The 23,139-nt window shown below is 36.0% G+C and overlaps 1 protein-coding gene and 2 long non-coding RNA genes across 6 annotated transcripts in view; 2 read left to right on the top strand and 1 right to left on the bottom strand.

The window, feature by feature from the left end:
* LOC115783112 (PDZ domain-containing protein 4-like) overlaps nucleotides 1-615 on the top strand; it is a 49,332-nt gene extending 48,717 nt beyond the window's left edge. Inside the window, exon 12 of the mRNA XM_030733766.1 lies at nucleotides 493-615. Coding sequence (XP_030589626.1) covers nucleotides 493-615 — 123 coding nt within the window. The remainder of the gene's footprint in view (nucleotides 1-492) is intronic.
* Nucleotides 616-6,111: 5,496 nt separating this feature from the next.
* LOC115783731 (uncharacterized) lies at nucleotides 6,112-7,062 on the top strand. Its single transcript, XR_004020235.1, has 4 exons — nucleotides 6,112-6,245; nucleotides 6,621-6,659; nucleotides 6,738-6,767; nucleotides 6,927-7,062. It is a non-coding gene; the product is annotated as an uncharacterized LOC115783731 (long non-coding RNA).
* Nucleotides 7,063-12,396: 5,334 nt separating this feature from the next.
* On the bottom strand, nucleotides 12,397-14,352 carry LOC115783394 (uncharacterized). 4 transcript variants are annotated; one of them, XR_004020204.1, is made up of 4 exons: nucleotides 14,210-14,352; nucleotides 13,814-13,852; nucleotides 13,704-13,733; nucleotides 12,397-13,543 (listed from the first exon to the last, which is right to left on the bottom strand). It is a non-coding gene; the product is annotated as an uncharacterized LOC115783394 (long non-coding RNA). The 4 variants fall into 4 exon arrangements; XR_004020207.1 differs by having other exon boundaries at nucleotides 12,397-13,339; XR_004020206.1 differs by having other exon boundaries at nucleotides 13,818-13,852.
* Between the last annotated feature and the right edge of the window lie 8,787 nt (nucleotides 14,353-23,139).

Here is a 23,139-nt window from a genome sequence, read left to right as displayed (position 1 = left end):
ACCCGTTCAGCCCCGCGCTAATTATTTATCTTTTACATAACTGCAGTCCTCTCTATATTTATTGATCGGTCAGCTGTATCTGTTACAGCAGACTTCATATCAAAATGTATCTCAACCATAAGTGCTGCAAGGCATGAATTTCTATGGGGTCAAAATGACGTCATCGGCAGTTGTAGGTGTGAGTGGTCGTGATCTTATTTTTTTTTATGCCACAAACCCAACACTGAGTATTTGAATCAGCCCATTTTAATAAAAGTAATGAAATATGAAGGAGTTTTATTGTAGTGAGTTACATGATTTTTAAAATGACACCATTCTGATGTTAATGACTTGTAAATGTAAAAGAACATTTAAATATAGTTCAGTACCATGAATTAAATTAATTAATTCTAATAATTAACTATCTAAAACTTAAATAATAATAATAATAAATAAACTTACACAGCTGTATTCCATGACGGTCATTTTGCTTAAGTCCACCGTGTGGTTCAGGGTCGTCACATCCTCCATGCTTTCTATGGTGGCCAGGTCTGTGTATTTCTCTCTGCAGTAGCTCAGAGCTTCAGTCCAGTTCTTCAGCTCATAAACAACCTGGTAGCGACCGTTAACACCTGAGGTGACGGCACACAGCGCTGCAAACACAGATAAGTAGACAGATTCAGTTTGGGCTTTCTGTTTTAGTGTCACTGTGTTACATTCCAGTTCTGTGTAATCTATTACTCTGGCAGCAAAGCTGTCAGTAGTAAACATAAAGTGATGGACAGATGCATCTTTGTTTTCTTTTATGTTGAGAAAAACAATGAAAGGGAAAGTTCTTCATAGCTACAGCAATAATGTTCATCACAGTGATATCACACAAATTAATAAACAAAAGACTCGCCTGATGCAGCGATGATGAACAGAACGTTTTCCATTCTTCTGTTTCCGTCTTCTCCTTCACTCTGACTGTCGATATTCAGCTACTGAATTTACTTCATACCTTCATCTTCATGCAAAACGAACATGCAAGATATTTCCATGAAGGCTACAAATACATGAGTTTATGCACAGATCAATTCAAAACAAGTCAAACAAGTTTCATTTATATTCATTCATTTGCACACTGGGGGGTGGGGGTGGGGGGCTAAGATATGAAACACATACTGAAAACCTACCTCCAAAGCATTCAGCCACAAAAACATGGAAGGAATAAGATTCATTCATTAAAATATTTTCTTTACACTTTTATCTATAAATGTGTCCAAGAGTGAAGATGAATTTGTCTTTATTTTGCTTACATCACTTATAAATACCTGCTTCCCTTAGGCAGTATTATTAGAAAGCATTGCTTTAAGTTTTCATTGTTATGCAGATGATATTCAGCTTTAATTATTAAGAAGTCAGATGACACACATCAATTAGTTAAACTGCAGGAATGTCTTAAAGACTTAAAGGCCTGGATGACCTCAGATTTCCAGCTTCTAAATTCAGATCAGACTGAAGTTCTTGTACTGGTAGTGATGGGAATTCTGGCTCTTTTCAGAGAGCCGGCTCTTTAGGCTCCCAAATGGATTTTAATTTTTTTTTTAAAAAGTGTCAAATGAATTACTAATGTAAAAACATACATTAGGCCTATATCAAACATTTCTTTATATACTCAGCATAAAATAGAGTGCTCCAAATACAAATTAGAAAACAAAAGATTGGAAATCAGAAAAAACAACCTTTGAGGAGGTGATCCTGTTTCTCCTGCCTGATGACCTGCCCTGTTTTGTTCTTCTAATTACACTGAGGGATCAACAGTTCATATACGGTATACCTATGTAGGTTGTTTGTGCAGCCTGCTCAATATTAAATTTTAAATTTGCAGTCTGCTCTCTATCAGAATAATCCTTTAACGCCAGGCGATCGCTGCTGAATCGCGGGTTTCCTGATCTTACAAGTCGCGAACAGCTGATTAAGACGTACCCTCTCACCGCAGAGTCAGCTGATCAAGTAACTTGATCACCAGCTGATCAAGTAACTTGATCAGCTGGCTTTTCACCTTAACTCTGCGACATTCGTGCTATCGAAAAAATTCAAACGGTTTCTGAAAGCTCAGAAATTACACTTTACAGTCATGTAGTGGTATTACGGTATTTGTGACCGGAAGTCCGCAAACGCCGGCACTTTCACTGCATGAAAAGTGGGTTTTCGACAGTTTCTTGTATGTAATATTGATGCGCGCCTTGAGCTTCAGGGCTCTCAGCAGGAGGCTTTGGCCAGAACAGTAAACTGTAGGGAAACTGCCGTGGACTCTCTGTGTCAGTGCTCCCTCAGCTCCCCCCTCTCTCCTCAGGTCTAGGGCAGGCTCTCATATGTAAAGGAGGTTTCTGTGAGTCATACAAATGCAAATCAAGTACTCACCAGTGGTCTACCCCTCCCAACAGTTGTAAGCAGCATATTTTTATTTTGAGATATATGTAATCAAATTTACATTATCATCTTTTAAGCCTTTTTCCATTACAACATGACTACACATAAATTATACAGCGAAACATTCAAACAAGACTAAACTCAGAAGAAATCATTCTGTTTTATAAATTAGTATTATCTAGTTAGAAATATACTTTTGGATGTTTTCAGCTTTTGTCCCTTTTTCCAATAAGGCTGTGAGCTTCTGTCTGTGAGCTTCTGTCTGTGAGCTTCTGTCTGTGAGCTTCTGTCTGTGAGCCTTTGTCATGGAGTTTTTTGTGAACCCTGAACTTTAGTGGACTGAGGGAGATAAACAAAGGCTATATCTTGATGTTGGTGACACTACAAGCATTATTTTCATTGAAAAGCATACTCAGTTTTCAGTCTAATTCACTGTAACAAAAGTCTGTCACACAATCATCCTCTCCTGTGCAGTGGCTTCCCAGCTAGCATTGAACATTCAGACAACATCCCATGAACGCTGCCATAAACGTTCAGTGAATGTTCACATGCATTAATGACATTAAAGACTACCAAGGCAGATGGAATAAGAAAACATATAAACATATAAACTTTTATTTTGCTATACATGGATGTACATAAGAGATATCAGCAAAACCTTCATGAGAAAAATGTAAAAAAAAAAAAAAACGGACAGTGATGTGTGTCTTCCAGCTCATAGGGGGTCGTTTTGACTGTTGGGTTTTCTCTGTATTATTGTAGGGTCTTTACCCACAATACAAAGCACCTTGAGGCGACTGTTTGTTGTGATTTGGCGCTATATAAATAAAATTGAATTGAGTTGAAATGAAATGAATTGAATTCCGTGTGGCAGCTTCCTCGCCTGTGATTGGACAACACAGATCACGTGCAGGATCACGCTGAAGGTCTCCAAGACCAAAGGAAATCAGTGCTGTCGTTCTCTTCCTTTCAAACTGAATGGCGTTCTTTGTCTACGCTGCTTTCCTGGTACAATGGAGGACATCGTCTATATTTTCAACACCCCAGAAGCTCCTCGTGAAAGCGGGCCTCTCTACCGGCCAGCTTCAACCAGCCCCACTGCAGACGAGAAGACACTGCTGGCTGCAATGAGTGGGTTATCTCCTGTTTTTTCGCAACTCAAAGACAAGATGGCGTCTATTGTGTAGAGACTCGAAGGAGGTATAAGGTACCACCTTCTGTCAAATGCATGTCAAGATCTTATCAGTAATAGATAAAGATCTATAGCATAGATAAGATAAGCAATTTTCATATAGATGACGTCATATTTTTAATTGAATGTAGATTATAAAAATTGATAATATTATGTAAGGGGTATATGGAAATGAATGTCAGGGTTGGTGCTTATGTGTCACTATAGGGGAGGTGGGTGAAAGTATACATAAATATATATATATATATATATATATATATTTATATATATATATATATATATATTTATATATTTATTTTAATTGGGTATTTTCTTTTTATTTTGTAAACATAAATAAATAAAAAGGCACAGGACTTGTCATTTCATTTGTGTGAGACATTACAGCATGTATAGTTTGTTTTTTTTTCTTTTCATTTTTCATTCAGCTATGACTGAAACATTTTGCTGTGGACCACATTGGAAATCTTTACTTAATTTTATTTGTATATGTTTAATTCCGTCTAAAAAAAGTAATGAAATCAAGATTCGTTTTACCCGATTTTCGCAAAGAAGACAGCACCAGGACACCGTTAGTGAGCCTACTGAGACCTCTGTGTGCCACCACGAAAGTGATCATAAAATAAGTCAGACAGAAAGGTCGGCAAGCCTGAACTTTCGCCCCCTCCTCCCTTCCTCTCTGCCCCCGCCTCTCTCTCTCCTGCTCCTCCTCCTGCTCCTCCCCCTGCTCCTCCTCCTGCTCCTCCTCCTCCTCAGTTAGGGCTTTGTGTTTAATTCTTCTGAGGAAAAAGAAAAATTAAAAAATGAAATTGTAAATTAAAAAATATAATTGAAAATAAAAGCAAATAAAATAAAGAAAAAGAAGAAAAGCAAATGAAAATATATAAGCAAAAAAAAATAAAAGTAAATGACAAAAACTAAAAAGTAAATGAAAAACAAAAAAAATGAAAGCAAATAAAATTGAAAATTAAAAAATAAAATTTGAAAATAAAAAAATAAAATTGAAAATTAAAAAATAAAATTGAAAATTAAAAAATGAAATTGTAAATTAAAAATAAAATGTAAAAACTAAAATGTAAAAAATAAAAGTAAATGAAAAAAAATGAAAGCAAATGAAATTGTAAATTAAAAAAAATAAAATTGTAAATTTAAAAATAAAATTGTAAATTAAAAAATAAAATTTAAAAAGTAAACTAAAAATTAAATTTTTAAAAAGTAAAATAAAAGTAAATTAGTGAAATCATCTGTTTTTTTTTTAAAAAGTTTCTGTTTTCTAGTTCCACTGACCTGTAACAGAAAATAGACACTAAAAACCTCCCCTCCCTCCTCCCTCCTCCCCCCTATGTTGAGCCTCTTTGAGATCTTATCCACCTCTCTGTATTACAGTGTATTACGGTATTGAAAAAAGAAAACCAATAATTTAGACTTCAGTGGGGGCCACACCTATGCCCCCTATTCAGGGCCTCTCTTTTCACGGTAACACCTCTGTTTGCTTTAGGTAAGATACAGAAAAATAACGGTCACCGAACCTCTTTAGCTTGCTGGACACATCTGTTTTTGTAAGATAAGAACCCCACACCCCTTTTCCATAAAATTGAAAATTAAAAAATAAAATTGAAAATTAAAAAATTAAATAGAAAATTAAAAAATAAAATTTTAAATTTAAAAATAAAATTACAAAGTAAATAAAACTAAACTAAAAATTAAATTTTTAAAAAGTAAAATAAAAGTAAATTAGTGAAATCATCTGTTTTTTAAAAAAGTTTTCTGTTTTTCTAGTTCCACTAAAAACCTCCCCCTCCCTCCTCCCTCCTCCCTCCTATGTTGAGCCGCTTTGAGATGTTATCCACCTCTCTGTATTACAGTGTATTACGGTATTGAAAAAAGAAAACCAATAATTTAGACTTCAGTGGGGCCCCACCTATGCCCCCCTATTCAGGGCCTCTCTTTTGACAGTAACACCTCTGTTTGCTTTAGGTAAGATACAGAAAAATAACGGTCACCGAACCTCTTTAGCTTGTTGTACGCATCTGTTTTTGTAAGATAAGTACCCCACCCCCACCCCACCCCTCTTCCGATCAATCAGTTTCGTAAATGGTCCAGACTTTTACCGTGAGCACATCAGAGCCTGTCTCGTTTATGAAAAAAACAACTGAACCTACTAAATAGAATAGAATAGAATGCCTTTATTGTCATTATACAGGATGTACAATGAGATGGGAGGGCCACTCCTGTTCAGTGCCATACAACAGAAAATCAAACTCTCTAAAATAAAAATAAAAATATTATAACCTAGTATAATCAAGAAATATACAGAAAAGAAACAATGTATAAAATATACAAAAAATAGAATGTATAAAAAATATATACATACATTGGTGCATCTGTACATTGTAAGAAAAGTAAATAAGTGTATACATATAATAATAATGAAGATGATGAATATTGCACTAGTGAATGAATACTGGATATTACACAATATAGGAATGTTAGATATTGTTCAGTATGAATAATCTAATATTGCACAGAGATGTGGGTGTTGCACAGTTACGGTGGGTGAGTGTGAGAGTTCAGGGTGGTGATTGCTCTGACGAAGAACCTGTTCTTGAGTCTGTTTGTTCTGGCAACCGTGTAAAACAAGTGATTGGCAACTTTAGTTAAGGTAAGTTACGTTTATTTCCCCTTTGTATGTATAGTTCCAGCCTCATAACTCAAAAAAAAAAAAAAAAAAAAAAAAAAAATATATATATATATATATATATATATATAGGTTATTATAGATCACAGACCTGCCTTAGAAAGAAGAATGATAAAATCTGCCATTTGGGTGTAAAAGCTAACTGTCAAACACACAAACCTATAAAGAGCCTCAGTGTAAATATGTTGTTAGTTCCTCTAAATGTGACTCTTGGACGGTCGCTAGGATTTTTGTAAAGACATGGTTTATACAGGTATATCAAACTCTGTTTTTAGGTTGTAGGTCATTTAAAAAATACTTTCTAAATTTTTTTTTTTTTTTTTTTAACTTTTGTGTTAGATCACACGCTCATGGGCTCCATTTCAGATACAGATGTCAGTAAGTTTTTTTTTTTTTTTTTTTTTCACGGCATGTCTTGATGAATAAGAGGGTCATAGAACTTTTTTTTTTCTTCAGATGCTGGATTGATTGGGGAGGCGGATATTGGTATGTTTTGGGGTTTTTTGAGGGGTTTTTTTTTTTTGGTATTTTTGTTTTTCAGACAAAAAAAACAAAATGCTTTAAAAATAAGAAACTTTTTAAACCATTTCAGACATATTTGAGTTAGACCTCTATCTTCACATTCAGAGACCTTTGTCCCCTCAGTAACAGGACTGGGCTCAGCTTCTAAGGGCAGCAAGCTAGTGGAAAGCCAAAGATAGAATCTCCGTGGTGCAACCTCAATAGGAAAACATCTCACAGTTGACAGAAGTGACAACCCTGCCCCAAATTTTGTCACATAAGTTATTAAAATAGGTGAGTATGTTTACTATGTTTGTTTTATTAATTTAAAAAAATCTGTCTTTCAGGAGGTAAAGGTGTTATTGGAGCTCGCATACCAATACACAGAAGGACGTGGAGAAATGAGAGGAGGTGCAGGGGCCTATACACTAGGGTTCTTTTGTAAAACATTTACACCTGTGTTAGAATTATTAACCTTAATAAAACATTTACAGTCATGTCAGAGTTATTGACCTTAATAAAATAAGTTTTTTGTTTTTTTTAAACTGGATTTTATTGAACAATAAAATGTCTAGTAATGATTATTTTAGAGATTTAAATGCAGCTTTAGCCTTGTTATAGGGTGAAAATAGAGAGAACGCTAGTCAATCCAATCCTGAAATCATCTCTTTGACTCCTGTTATTGATGCTGTGAACTCTTTCAACTGGCTACAACTATTGGACCCCCAACTCTCCCCGTGTTGATAATACATGAGATAACCCTATTGAACCCCCTCAAAATCAGACACCCAGTCATGATACATTTGATGTTTTTGATGCTATCGATAATGTTCTAGCTCAATTACAGTCTAACCAACAACCTATACTGGCTGAATTAATAGCCTGTTAAAGCAGAGACCCCGTGAAAATCCCTGTCCTTACTGTAAGGACGGCAATTGCAGTGAGATCAGCAAATGCACTGGGCTTGACATGCATGGAGTTCTGCTCCTGATTTATACTGTGTGTAGTTAAGTTATAGTTTTATTAAAAAGGCCCATCAAGGCCAAACTGTTATAATCTCTTGTGGTTTTCTGTCCTACTCTCTTACCTCTGCTGATTTTACTAGTACAGTCTACTATATTGCAATGAAATGCAGTATATTCTTTCATTTGGGACAGATCACATATTTTTAAATGACTATGCATAGTATATTTACATATTTGGTATTGCTGGATTTAGAAAATAAGCACATTAATTCAACAAGCCTACTGTGTTATATGACAATACATGCGACATAATAAAACTTGGGACTGAAGACTCAATTTTGTCAATACTTTTCAGTTGGGGCACTTCATACATTAAGTGACTTTACACCCTGATTATGCAGGCCATATTTACATATGTATTGATGGATTCAGCACAACCTCATCTTTCCAACAAGCCATCATATATGTTTCTATGACAAACCCTGGCAAAGCAATTACAAAGTAAATAAAAACATTTTGCATAGATATATTTTTTCCATGTTTGCCTATTTTAGGTATGTGTTCCAAGGTCTCTATCTACCATACTTTAAGATATTCCCATCCAGTTTTTTCTAGTGGGTAAAGCGAAGTCCTGACTACATACATGTCTATTCTGAAAGCTCTCAGGCCTTATGTTATTAATCTACATCGGTTTTGGGGGTTAACCCCATATGGACAGGCTGTACTTGAGTTCTTTTTTAGTTTTGGGTATATAACAATATCTATCAATTTAACCATCTTGGCAGTAAAATATTTTTGGCCAAGAATCCATTTCGTATAGGGAAGACATCAGAGATGAGGAAAAACATGGTTGGGTTTAGTTCTACCTCCAGTAGGTGTATGTCAAAATTTGGGGGGGGCATTGTCACTAGCCTAGTGGATACGACGCCACATTGAGTGGGTGGGCCCCGTTTCTGTGATACGTCAGTGTATATGTCTATGGATTTACTGAGCTAGCGGAAATCCTGCTGACTGAAGGATGGAAGTTTGTTCATTCAGTCTGTTTACATGTTTTGTTATCTTACACAGGAGGAAGCACTTTTGGTGAAGTCTACTTCACTGCAGACTGTCTTTTTAAAGAATAAGTCAGCCTTTAGCTGTTTTTGCTCTGTATCTTTTCTGTTTACATTTTAATAGCACAGCTGTTAGTCTTTTCTTATGAAGGAAAAAAGCATTAATTTATTTGAGGAGCATTATTATTTAAATATGCCAGTGGTTTATTTTTCAGCAATCCCTCATGCACATCTACAGCTGAATGTTAATAAAAGTGTCTGTGTGACATTTGGGACATGTAGCTTTGACTCAGAAGTACCTTTTTGTTTATACCTTTGGGAAGAAAAAAATATCAAGATATATTTCTTATATCGCCATTCAGATAAAAACATTTTGAGATATTATTTTGGTCCATATTCCCCAGCCCTAGTAGTTCTAAACATATTTAGGGTGTTTTTTCTTTACTTTTTGTCTCTTTTTCTTTACTTTTTGTCAGCTGGTTTACCAAAAGAAGCCATCTCATGCCATGATATGAGCTGTAAGAATCCTCAACATAGCGCTGAGTTATGCACTATGTATGAGAATGCTGTGACGCCCCTTCTTACCTCAAGTAAGCCTCTGTATAAAACCAGCTCACATGGTATCAAGCCAGGCTGGAATGACTATGTAGGAAAGCTTCATGGAGGGTCCAGAAGGGCTCTTAAAGCATGGGTTGATTTGGGTAAACATAGACATGCCCCTTTGTTTGAGTATTAAAAAACAGGCAAATGCAAGTTTTAAATATGCTTTAAGATTTATAAAGAGAAACAAAAACACTATGAGGTCTGACTCTTGCAAGAAAGTTAAAAAATAATGTCTAGGACTAGAAATTAAGAAAATAAATAATTGCAAAACATCACTTCCAACTACTATTGATGGTGTCAGAGATGTAAAAGAAATTACTCAGTTACGGCAGGAACACTACACTGAGCTGTTTAATTGTGTCAAAAGTAACGCTTATGTGGTGGGTGACATACATAGTAATGAGAATGTGATTGTCTCCCCTCAAGAAATACATAATGCAATCATGACACTGAAAGACAATAAGGCATGTGGTATGGATAACATTTGTACTGAGCATCTGAAAAATGCAAGTAGAAAACTCTGTCCACTACTTTCTATGTGTTTCACTGGCCTTTTAGTCTCCAAAGATGATATTCCTTTCCCCCGACAGCCTTGATTGCAACTACATGCAAATAATCAATTATAGCAACTTCTAGGGGGTGCTGCTTGGGCTGCTGCACCTACAGCAGCATCCCCGACATCACCGACATCCCCGACATCACCGACATCACCGACATCACCGATGTCGTTGTTGATACTAAACTAATTCCAGATGTGCTGACTGTTAATTATCATCCTATTGTCATCTCTGACCATGCTCCTCTCACATTAGATATCAAATTTCCCATTCAACATCGATATGTAACACCGTGGAAGTTCAATCTTTTAATGATGTAAACGGTGATGTCGGTGATGTCGGTGATGTCGGTGATGTCGGGGATGTCGGTGATGTCGGTGATGTCGGTGATGTCGGTGATGTCGGTGATGTCGGGGATGCTGCTGTAGGTGCAGCAGCCCAAGCAGCATCCCCTAGAAGTTGCTATATGACGCCATCACCTAATGTGCATAATTGATTATTTGCATGTAGTTGCAATCAAGGCTGTCGGGGGAAAGGAATATCATCTTTGGAGACTAAAAGGCCAGTGAAACACATAGAAAGTAGTGGACAGAGTTTTCTACTTGCATTTTTCAGATGCTCAGTACAAATGTTATCCATACCACATGCCTTATTGTCTTTCAGTGTCATGATTGCATTATGTATTTCTTGAGGGGAGACAATCACATTCTCATTACTATGTATGTCACCCACCACATAAGCGTTACTTTTGACACAATTAAACAGCTCAGTGTAGTGTTCCTGCCGTAACTGAGTAATTTCTTTTACATCTCTGACACCATCAATAGTAGTTGGAAGTGATGTTTTGCAATTATTTATTTTCTTAATTTCTAGTCCTAGACATTATTTTTTAACTTTCTTGCAAGAGTCAGACCTCATAGTGTTTTTGTTTCTCTTTATAAATCTTAAAGCATATTTAAAACTTGCATTTGCCTGTTTTTTAATACTCAAACAAAGGGGCATGTCTATGTTTACCCAAATCAACCCATGCTTTAAGAGCCCTTCTGGACCCTCCATGAAGCTTTCCTACATAGTCATTCCAGCCTGGCTTGATACCATGTGAGCTGGTTTTATACAGAGGCTTACTTGAGGTAAGAAGGGGCGTCACAGCATTCTCATACATAGTGCATAACTCAGCGCTATGTTGAGGATTCTTACAGCTCATATCATGGCATGAGATGGCTTCTTTTGGTAAACCAGCTGACAAAAAGTAAAGAAAAAGAGACAAAAAGTAAAGAAAAAACACCCTAAATATGTTTAGAACTACTAGGGCTGGGGAATATGGACCAAAATAATATCTCAAAATTTTTTTATCTGAATGGCGATATAAGAAATATATCTTGATATTTTTTTCTTCCCAAAGGTATAAACAAAAAGGTACTTCTGAGTCAAAGCTACATGTCCCAAATGTCACACAGACACTTTTATTAACATTCAGCTGTAGATGTGCATGAGGGATTGCTGAAAAATAAACCACTGGCATATTTAAATAATAATGCTCCTCAAATAAATTAATGCTTTTTTCCTTCATAAGAAAAGACTCACAGCTGTGCTATTAAAATGTAAACAGATCCAGAGCAAAAACAGCTAAAGGCTGACTTATTCTTTAAAAAGACAGTCTGCAGTGAAGTAGACTTCACCAAAAGTGCTTCCTCCTGTGTAAGATAACAAAACATGTAAACAGACTGAATGAACAAACTTCCATCCTTCAGTCAGCAGGATTTCCGCTAGCTCAGTAAATCCATAGACATATACACTGACGTATCACAGAAACGGGGCCCACCCACTCAATGTGGCGTCGTATCCACTAGGCTAGTGACAATGCCCCCCCCAAATTTTGACATACACCTACTGGAGGTAGAACTAAACCCAACCATGTTTTTCCTCATCTCTGATGTCTTCCCTATACGAAATGGATTCTTGGCCAAAAATATTTTACTGCCAAGATGGTTAAATTGATAGATATTGTTATATACCCAAAACTAAAAAAGAACTCAAGTACAGCCTGTCCATATGGGGTTAACCCCCAAAACCGATGTAGATTAATAACATAAGGCCTGAGAGCTTTCAGAATAGACATGTATGTAGTCAGGACTTCGCTTTACCCACTAGAAAAAACTGGATGGAAATATCTTAAAGTATGGTAGATAGAGACCTTGGAACACATACCTAAAATAGGCAAACATGGAAAAAATATATCTATGCAAAATGTTTTTATTTACTTTGTAATTGCTTTGCCAGGGTTTGTCATAGAAACATATATGATGGCTTGTTGGAAAGATGAGGTTGTGCTGAATCCATCAATACATATGTAAATATGGCCTGCATAATCAGGGTGTAAAGTCACTTAATGTATGAAGTGCCCCAACTGAAAAGTATTGACAAAATTGAGTCTTCAGTCCCAAGTTTTATTATGTCGCATGTATTGTCATATAACACAGTAGGCTTGTTGAATTAATGTGCTTATTTTCTAAATCCAGCAATACCAAATATGTAAATATACTATGCATAGTCATTTAAAAATATGTGATCTGTCCCAAATGAAAGAATATACTGCATTTCATTGCAATATAGTAGACTGTACTAGTAAAATCAGCAGAGGTAAGAGAGTAGGACAGAAAACCACAAGAGATTATAACAGTTTGGCCTTGATGGGCCTTTTTAATAAAACTATAACTTAACTACACACAGTATAAATCAGGAGCAGAACTCCATGCATGTCAAGCCCAGTGCATTTGCTGATCTCACTGCAATTGCCGTCCTTACAGTAAGGACAGGGATTTTCACGGGGTCTCTGCTTTAACAGGCTATTAATTCAGACAGTATAGGTTGTTGGTTAGACTGTAATTGAGCTAGAACATTATCGATAGCATCAAAAACATCAAATGTATCATGACTGGGTGTCTGATTTTGAGGGGGTTCAATAGGGTTATCTCATGTATTATCAACACGGGGAGAGTTGGGGGTCCAATAGTTGTAGCCAGTTGAAAGAGTTCACAGCATCAATAACAGGAGTCAAAGAGATGATTTCAGGATTGGATTGACTAGCGTTCTCTCTATTTTCACCCTCTAACAAGGCTAAAGCTGCATTTAAATCTCTAAAATAATCATTACTAGACATTTTATTGTTCAATAAAATCCAGTTTAAAAAAAACAAAAAACTTATTTTATTAAGGTCAATAACTCTGACATGACTGTAAATGTTTTATTAAGGTTAATAATTCTAACACAGGTGTAAATGTTTTACAAAAGAACCCTAGTGTATAGGCCCCTGCACCTCCTCTCATTTCTCCACGTCCTTCTGCGTATTGGTATGCGAGCTCCAATAACACCTTTACCTCCTGAAAGACAGATTTTTTTAAATTAATAAAACAAACATAGTAAACATACTCACCTATTTTTAATAACTTATGTGACAAAATTTGGGGCAGGGTTGTCACTTCTGTCAACTGTGAGATGTTTTCCTATTGAGGTTGCACCACGGAGATTCTATCTTTGGCTTTCCACTAGCTTGCTGCCCTTAGAAGCTGAGCCCAGTCCTGTTACTGAGGGGACAAAGGTCTCTGAATGTGAAGATAGAGGTCTAACTCAAATATGTCTGAAATGGTTTAAAAAGTTTCTTATTTTTAAAGCATTTTGTTTTTTTTGTCTGAAAAACAAAAATACCAAAAAAAAAAAAAACCCTCAAAAAACCCCAAAACATACCAATATCCGCCTCCCCAATCAATCCAGCATCTGAAGAAAAAAAAAAGTTCTATGACCCTCTTATTCATCAAGACATGCCGTGAAAAAAAAAAAAAAAAAAAAAAACTTACTGACATCTGTATCTGAAATGGAGCCCATGAGCGTGTGATCTAACACAAAAGTTAAAAAAAAAAAAAAAAAAAATGTAGAAAGTATTTTTTAAATGACCTACAACCTAAAAACAGAGTTTGATATACCTGTATAAACCATGTCTTTACAAAAATCCTAGCGACCGTCCAAGAGTCACATTTAGAGGAACAAACTAACAACATATTTACACTGAGGCTCTTTATAGGTTTGTGTGTTTGACAGTTAGCTTTTACACCCAAATGGCAGATTTTATCATTCTTCTTTCTAAGGCAGGTCTGTGATCTATAATAACCTATATATATATATATATATATATATATATTTTTGAGTTATGAGGCTGGAACTATACATACAAAGGGGAAATAAACGTAACTTACCTTAACTAAAGTTGCCAATCACTTGTTTTACACGGTTGCCAGAACAAACAGACTCAAGAACAGGTTCTTCGTCAGAGCAATCACCACCCTGAACTCTCACACTCACCCACCGTAACTGTGCAACACCCACATCTCTGTGCAATATTAGATTATTCATACTGAACAATATCTAACATTCCTATATTGTGTAATATCCAGTATTCATTCACTAGTGCAATATTCATTCGCCAAGTGCAATATTCATCATCTTCATTATTATTATATGTATACACTTATTTACTTTTCTTACAATGTACAGATGCACCAATGTATGTATATATTTTTATACATTCTATTTTTTGTATATTTTATACATTCTTTCTTTTCTGTATATTTCTTGATTATACTAGGTTATAATATTTTTATTTTTATTTTAGAGAGTTTGATTTTCTGTTGTATGGCACTGAACAGGAGTGGCCCTCCCATCTCATTGTACATCCTGTATAATGACAATAAAGGCATTCTATTCTATTCTATTTAGTAGGTTCAGTTGTTTTTTTCATAAACGAGACAGGCTCTGATGTGCTCACGGTAAAAGTCTGGACCATTTACGAAACTGATTGATCGGAAGAGGGGTGGGGTGGGGGTGGGGTACTTATCTTACAAAAACAGATGCGTACAACAAGCTAAAGAGGTTCGGTGACCGTTATTTTTCTGTATCTTACCTAAAGCAAACAGAGGTGTTACTGTCAAAAGAGAGGCCCTGAATAGGGGGGCATAGGTGGGGCCCCACTGAAGTCTAAATTATTGGTTTTCTTTTTTCAATACCGTAATACACTGTAATACAGAGAGGTGGATAACATCTCAAAGCGGCTCAACATAGGAGGGAGGAGGGAGGAGGGAGGGGGAGGTTTTTTAGTGGAACTAGAAAAACAGAAAACTTTTTTAAAAAACAGATGATTTCACTAATTTACTTTTATTTTACTTTTTAAAAATTTAATTTTTAGTTTAGTTTTATTTACTTTGTAATTTTATTTTTAAATTTAAAATTTTATTTTTTAATTTTCTATTTAATTTTTAATTTTCAATTTTATTTTTTAATTTTCAATTTTATGGAAAAGGGGTGTGGGGTTCTTATCTTACAAAAACAGATGTGTCCAGCAAGCTAAAGAGGTTCGGTGACCGTTATTTTTCTGTATCTTACCTAAAGCAAACAGAGGTGTTACCGTGAAAAGAGAGGCCCTGAATAGGGGGCATAGGTGTGGCCCCCACTGAAGTCTAAATTATTGGTTTTCTTTTTTCAATACCGTAATACACTGTAATACAGAGAGGTGGATAAGATCTCAAAGAGGCTCAACATAGGGGGGAGGAGGGAGGAGGGAGGGGAGGTTTTTAGTGTCTATTTTCTGTTACAGGTCAGTGGAACTAGAAAACAGAAACTTTTTAAAAAAAAAAACAGATGATTTCACTAATTTACTTTTATTTTACTTTTTAAAAATTTAATTTTTAGTTTACTTTTTAAATTTTATTTTTTAATTTACAATTTTATTTTTAAATTTACAATTTTATTTTTTTTAATTTACAATTTCATTTGCTTTCATTTTTTTCATTTACTTTTATTTTTTCAATTGTATTTTTTACATTTTAGTTTTTACATTTTATTTTTAATTTACAATTTCATTTTTTAATTTTCAATTTTATTTTTTAATTTTCAATTTTATTTTTAAATTTACAATTTTATTTTTTTTAATTTACAATTTCATTTGCTTTCATTTTTTTTCATTTACTTTTATTTTTTACATTTTAGTTTTTACATTTTATTTTTAATTTACAATTTCATTTTTTAATTTTCAATTTTATTTTTTAATTTTCAATTTTATTTTTTTATTTTCAAATTTTATTTTTTAATTTTCAATTTTATTTGCTTTCATTTTTTTTGTTTTTCATTTACTTCTTAGTTTTTGTCATTTACTTTTATTTTTTTTTTGCTTATATATTTTCATTTGCTTTTCTTCTTATTCTTTATTTTATTTGCTTTTATTTTCAATTATATTTTTTAATTTACAATTTCATTTTTTAATTTTTCTTTTTCCTCAGAAGAATTAAACACAAAGCCCTAACTGAGGAGGAGGAGGAGCAGGAGGAGGAGCAGGGGGAGGAGCAGGAGGAGGAGCAGGAGAGAGAGAGGCGGGGGCAGAGAGGAAGGGAGGAGGGGGCGAAAGTTCAGGCTTGCCGACCTTTCTGTCTGACTTATTTTATGATCACTTTCGTGGTGGCACACAGAGGTCTCAGTAGGCTCACTAACGGTGTCCTGGTGCTGTCTTCTTTGCGAAAATCGGGTAAAACGAATCTTGATTTCATTACTTTTTTTAGACGGAATTAAACATATACAAATAAAATTAAGTAAAGATTTCCAATGTGGTCCACAGCAAAATGTTTCAGTCATAGCTGAATGAAAAATGAAAAGAAAAAAAAACAAACTATACATGCTGTAATGTCTCACACAAATGAAATGACAAGTCCTGTGCCTTTTTATTTATTTATGTTTACAAAATAAAAAGAAAATACCCAATTAAAATAAATATATAAATATATATATATATATATAAATATATATATATATATTTATGTATACTTTCACCCACCTCCCCTATAGTGACACATAAGCACCAACCCTGACATTCATTTCCATATACCCCTTACATAATATTATCAATTTTTATAATCTACATTCAATTAAAAATATGACGTTATCTATATGAAAATTGCTTATCTTATCTATGCTATAGATCTTTATCTATTACTGATAAGATCTTGACATGCATTTGACAGAAGGTGGTACCTTATACCTCCTACTCGATGCTCTGGACTCTAACAAAGAAAAGATGGCAGCACAATCCAAAAACTGCGGTAAGACTTGGTTGTTTCTAAAACAAAAATACTAAGAGTGGAGGAATGTTCACAGTAAGCTGACAGACGTATTGTGTTTTGGTTTCTTATTTTTATTTGGTTTCATCTTATAGGAAGCAGTTCCTGCACAACTCTGAATCCAATAAAAGCTGGTATGATCCTCTGCAGAGGTAAGAATCAGAAACAAAGCAGCAGTATTCAATGTGTGGAGGAGAGAAGAACTTCAAATGTTTTTACTCTTATTTATTTTCACCTTTATTTTCCACAGACTGTGTTCGCCTCACAACGCGAGTGTGAGTGTTCCTAATATGCGTGGACCGTGATATAATTGTGTGTAAGTTTCTATTGGTGTTGTTTGTGTGTGTGTTTTTTGCCTGGATATGTTTATGTATACACTGTTTATGCTCATTATTTACAATGTACAAAAATGTTTTCCAGCTTCTTGTTAAACCTACAGACGGTTCGCCGCAGCTTCCGCTACAGTCAGCCTCACGTTCAGGAAAAGGCGGCAGCCATTAAAAATCCTGCCCGGTGACGTGCAAGAAGGAAGCCGGTAAGACGTGTTGGATTGTATTGTTGGTCTGCTGTATTTGTGTAGTTAGCTTGGAAATGCAGTTTTATTTTTGGGAAATATTACTGTCACGTCCTGGGCCGTTTGCCCAGCGTTTTGTGTTTAGTTTATTTCCTGAGCTTCTCCTCCCAGTATGTTTGTCTTGTGTTTCCTAGTGTTGTGATATGTCTGCGTCTCTGTCCTGAGTCTGTGCCTGTTCCCCGTGTTTAGTCAGTATGTTCCTTGGTTTGTCACTTCCTGTTTATTTTGACAGTCTGGTTTTCCTGTGCTTTGTGTTCAGCTTTGCTTCCCCTGTGTAATTAGTTTCATTTGCCTCACCTGTTGTTCCCTGCTGTTTCCTCTTGCCCTGATTACCCAGTGTGTATTTAAGCCCTCAGTTTCCATGTGTTCCTTGTCGCGTCGTTGATGTTTTGTGCCCGCATGTTCCTGTGTTCCCTGTGCCTGCCCTTCGTCTCCCTGTGCCTCCCTTCCAAGGTTTTTGTATTTGTGTTTCCCCGTTGAAATAAATCCCCTTTTTAGTTATGTTTGCTTCTGGAGTCCTTCATGTGAGTCCTTCCTCGTCCGTTTCCTCCCCGGCCATGACAATTACTTATTGTTTTTTTTAACTTTAGATAAAATCTGGCTTCTTTTGAACAACCCAAAATGTCTATAAAAAGATGATGCAGTGAAGGTGAAAATAATTAACATTGACTGTTTATAGTTTTAGCAGCTGTAACATTTTGGGACCTAAAGATAAAAAGTGTATAATCAGTTTAAAGGTGCCTCAAGGGTTAATGACCAAAATCACTGAAGTACTTTTATCAGTGTTAAATTTTTTCAAAGTACTTGTTCATTTGTCTTTTATTCACAGGATGCAGGAGTTGGTACTTTGTCACATAACCATTGTTTTTGATGACAAAGATGGGCTGATTAATTTTTTTTTTTTTGCATTCAGGGTCTTATCTGCTATGTGTGCATTCAAAGTCAAGAGACTCAAACTTTCAGTGTAGTTTCCTGATTTTTCACAATATTTCATACAGTTTCATAATGACTTAATGTGTGCTCTGTGTCAACAGCTGCTGGAGGCGAGGACGAGTGTCCTGGCAGTGAAGGAGGTTGCCTTCTGGGACGGTGTCACCACTGACCTCATGTTGGATGAGGAGGATGGCGTCTCAGAGGGCGTGTCGGGCTGGATTAAGACCCCCAAGCTTCCCCAGCCAGGAGCTCAGTGACCTCTGAGCCAAACTGCAAGACAGACTAGAAGCTCACCCTAAATACAACACTGTGCACCATAAGTGTTTGTATGCTGGACCATGCTCTGAGAGAAAGCCACCACCACATGGCCCAGAAGTAGCAAAGCATTATATGTCATAATGTTTTTGTTTTCTTTATATATATAGATTATATGATGTGTGTGTGTGTGTGTGTGTGTGTGTGTGTGTGTGTGTGTGTGTGTGTGTGTGTGTGTGCGCATATTGCTTTATAAATAAAACAAAAAAAAATATTCAAACTTGTGCCTCACAATTTGTTTCTCTTAATTGAATTCCTTTTAGTTGAGGTTATTAGCATGGCATGAATACAACATAACATACAAGGTATATCACAGAAATAATAATTAAAAATAATTTTTATTACTGGGTTATTATTTATTAGGGAGGGGCTTACCCAGGCCTGTCTTTATAAAGGCCAATGGGGGGACAGATCTACCAACCAATCACATGTGAGCGCTGAATTGTGATGGCATTTTTTTCATCCAATGACAGAGAAGCCACGTGGGTCTGTTGCCGCCGCTTCTGCTTACAGCGCTGCTATTCATATGTAAAGTAGTCAACGCCTGCCGGCTCCCCCGTACCTCTACCCCCCTGTTGCTTCTGGTGGTATGTAAAAGACCATATCCGTCTCAGGCGAACGAAAATGCGCATCCCCGTATGCTGACGAAAGCTGCCGTTTACTAGCGGCGCCCGCGTCAGTATACAGGGACGGATATGCTTACCATTGATAAACAGCCACATATAGGGGCCCATTATTTATGTAACCCTTCGAGAGTGCAACAGTCCAGGCTGCAAGAATCTATTAGTCTGGTCCGTTGGAATAGCCAAAGCATACACAGTTAGGGTTACTTCTACTAGATCCGTAGGATATTGGTGATGGCAGCTGTATAAATTTCAAAGGAAAACCCTCTAACCACAATAAACACACTCAATGTTCTTAGATAAGAAAACAGTGTATTTCAGAACAACAAACAATAATTTAATTCTTCAGTTTTTCTTGATACCATTCCTGTAATGTCCACTGAACACACTCTCCATACCTGTTTATATACTTAAAGTCCACTTGTGTGTAGAGTATTTAGAGTTGAGTTCAGTTACTCCCAATTTTGATGCATCAGTTGTTTATGGAATCGGTTCTGACCCAAAGAAAATCAGCAAATAAAATATCTGAGATCTCAGGTAAAATAGGCGAGAATTAACAAATCCTCTGAGGAATGAAAAAAAAAAGGAAAATCCTTTCAGGTCCTACCACCCTCCTGGGAACAGGTGGCCTTGGTACGAGACGTCCTGGGTACATATCTCCAGCATCCAGTCCTCAGGCGTCTCAGCTCAGTCCTTAGAAGCAGTTTCTATCAACAACAATAAAGAAAAACAGTTTGCACACAACGTACAAGCAACTCTTAATTCCTTAAATAAAATAATTCAGTAAATGATCCATTTCTTAGAAAATGTCCTTTCTACTTCCACATATTAGGAAGTTAGCATGTTACTAGCCACTTAAGCCAATTAAAGACTTTAATCTTACATGAATAACATGTTCATTTTCTTTATTCATTATCAATTTTGGGTAAAATACTAGCATGTTTAATCATTTGGTAATGTAACCCCCCCCCACCCAAAAAAAAAAAACTTGGTATCACCCAACCCACTTTGGTGGGGTTCACCATTTGCTTGTGGAAGCAGCTGCTGGGGAGGGGGTGTAGTTATAAAAAAATGAAAAGAGCGCTAAAAAGCGGACAACAAACAATTGATCATTGTGGGTCGACAACACCCCCTTGTAAAATCAAAATGAGGTAAATGTATATGTATTGTTATCTGATGATTTAATAACTACGCTGCTGTGTATCAAACACACTATGAATACCGGTTCAGGTATTTTAGCTGGCTCCGTTATACCTGCTCCTCCTAATCTGACAATGAGTCAGATTGGTCAATGTGTTTTTGACTTTCTTTCATAGATAATGGCTTCACTCACAAAATGAATGATTTGAAGCTACCACAGTCTTGAAGTGCTCTAATATTATATATATTAAGTACACAGCTGCAACTCTCTTGTTGTCTTTAGGTAATTTTGACCTGATTTCAAAGTTTACAATGTCATATGTAATTTAAGCATAATTGCTGAAAATGACATAAAGGGTTTTAGTCTGCTCTTGTTTAATTACTAATGGCTATATTTGTGAATTGTGTCGTAATTTCTCCTAGACAAATTCTAGTGCACCAGGTAAATACATACACTTGGAAAATTGAGAAATTTACGTGTGTCATATAATAGATTCTAAAAGTGTAAAATATTTGTTACTGTTGGAAGAAATGTGAAAAATGTAAACCTTTTCTTAATTGTTGAAGGTGCAAAGTAAATACAGAAAAATTTAATACATAGTAAAAGCATTACAGTGTATTTCTAATATGGTTAACCCAAAATCTCCTGAATCCTTTTAGAAAAGTAAATGATTTAATAAATAAATAAATAGGCAGAGAGATTACCCCCCCAATGTTGGACCCAAAGTTACGCCCTTGCACAGGGCTAACACAGCTCACAACTCATTAGCAGCTCATAGCTTCCACAATTCACACAAAAGCATATCCTGGCTGGTTTAACCTCTTTTTAAACTAATAACGAACTTCAGTCTGCACCATGTTCACACAGAAAAAACACAAATGCACATTGCAAATAAATGTACTGACTTACCAGGAAATTCTTCGTAACTTAATCCGCTCTTAGTGGCATTTACTCGTCACTGGACCAACTATATGGTTTCTGTGCGTACAAAATGATGACTAAATTCCTCAAATCCTAAGTTTCACAGCCGTTCTGCTCTCCCGACCGTGAGAAAAATGTTTTCTCCCTCTGTAGACGAGAGGTACTGTAGCAACGAAAATGGTGCATTCATGGAACATGGGAAAAACAAAACTTATTGAGTAATGATACATTCACTGAAAAGACCTATAAAATGGCAAAAAAAAACAACCTGGGTTACATTTACACAGTGATTATCATGTATTCACAATGATGATCCCACACACAAAAAACAAAAAAAAAAAAAATACAAGAATACTTCGGAATACCACTGACCTCTGGTGAATAAGGCAGGGCCCACAGATAAGATGAGTGAAATGGATTTAAATCGTAATTATTGTGTGTCAGAACGGTGCATAACACGAGTGCTGAAGAAAAGTTTTGTTAATGCATTTTGTAGATATTATTACATGTTTTAGTGCCTTTGTGGTCACTGGTAAATGGATTAGTTCAGTACAATGATTCATTGTGGCCACAGTTTTATTTCAGCTGAATTATACTCATAAAGTGAGGGCTAAGGTCAGAATGAGAAAATAAGCATGTACAATAAAATTATGCATGTCGGAAGAAAGCCTGGCTGCGGCTGGTCTTTCATGAGAAACTTTAGGCTGCAGGTTTGTCGGACCTGATTTGCTACTAGCACACCTGAGAGAGGAAGCTAGAAAGTTATAGTCACAATGACATCATGCAAAGACAGACAGACTGAAATGCTGTAACTGAGCAGTTACTTAGGTTAATAAACATTTGCTGTCCTCATTTTAATAGCTGAAAACTGAGGTGCATGTGTTTATGCACCAGCACTGTCTTTTTATTCCTGTCATAATTTTATTGTGTTTGTTGCTGTTCATCGACAGAGTAAACACAGAAGAGCAAAGGGAAGCACTGGGATCTTTTTTTTTTTAAGGAGGAATGACATGTTGGTTCCTCCTTAATGCCTTGAGCTGCATCAGCTACTACTTTGGAAACCTGATGTAGAAGGAAGGCTGACTTTAGTGCTGCACCAACAATCAACATGTCCAGTGAATGCATCAGCCTCATGTTTGCTTTCACTCTTTCAGAGCTGAGCCATAATATTTAATGTGTGCTTTGAATTAGACTAAAAACTTTGATTTTGTACGTGGTGGTCTTAGTTACATTAAGTGCTAATAAGGATCGTGATTTTCAGGATCGTATCTGGCATTTTTTTCCATCCGCAGAACCTCCACTGATCAGTGTGAGACTGCTGTGTCACACTGAGCACAGGCAGAGGACCTCAGCCCTGAGACGAGGAGCTCTGAATGAAAGAGCATCTGAAACAGCACTAGCTAAAGGTTGATTGACAGCTGTGGTCATGTGACAAAACTGACAGCATTAATATTTAGATTGTGCTGTGTTCACTTATGGCATCTGGTCCAATTTATATAAGGAGCATAAAAAGAGC

This window comes from Archocentrus centrarchus, chromosome 7 (genome assembly GCF_007364275.1).
Source record: "Archocentrus centrarchus isolate MPI-CPG fArcCen1 chromosome 7, fArcCen1, whole genome shotgun sequence".
In the NCBI taxonomy this organism is placed as follows: domain Eukaryota; kingdom Metazoa; phylum Chordata; class Actinopteri; order Cichliformes; family Cichlidae; genus Archocentrus; species Archocentrus centrarchus.
The sequence above is the reverse complement of the archived record's forward strand: the minus strand, read 5'-3'. Positions and strand labels throughout refer to the sequence as shown.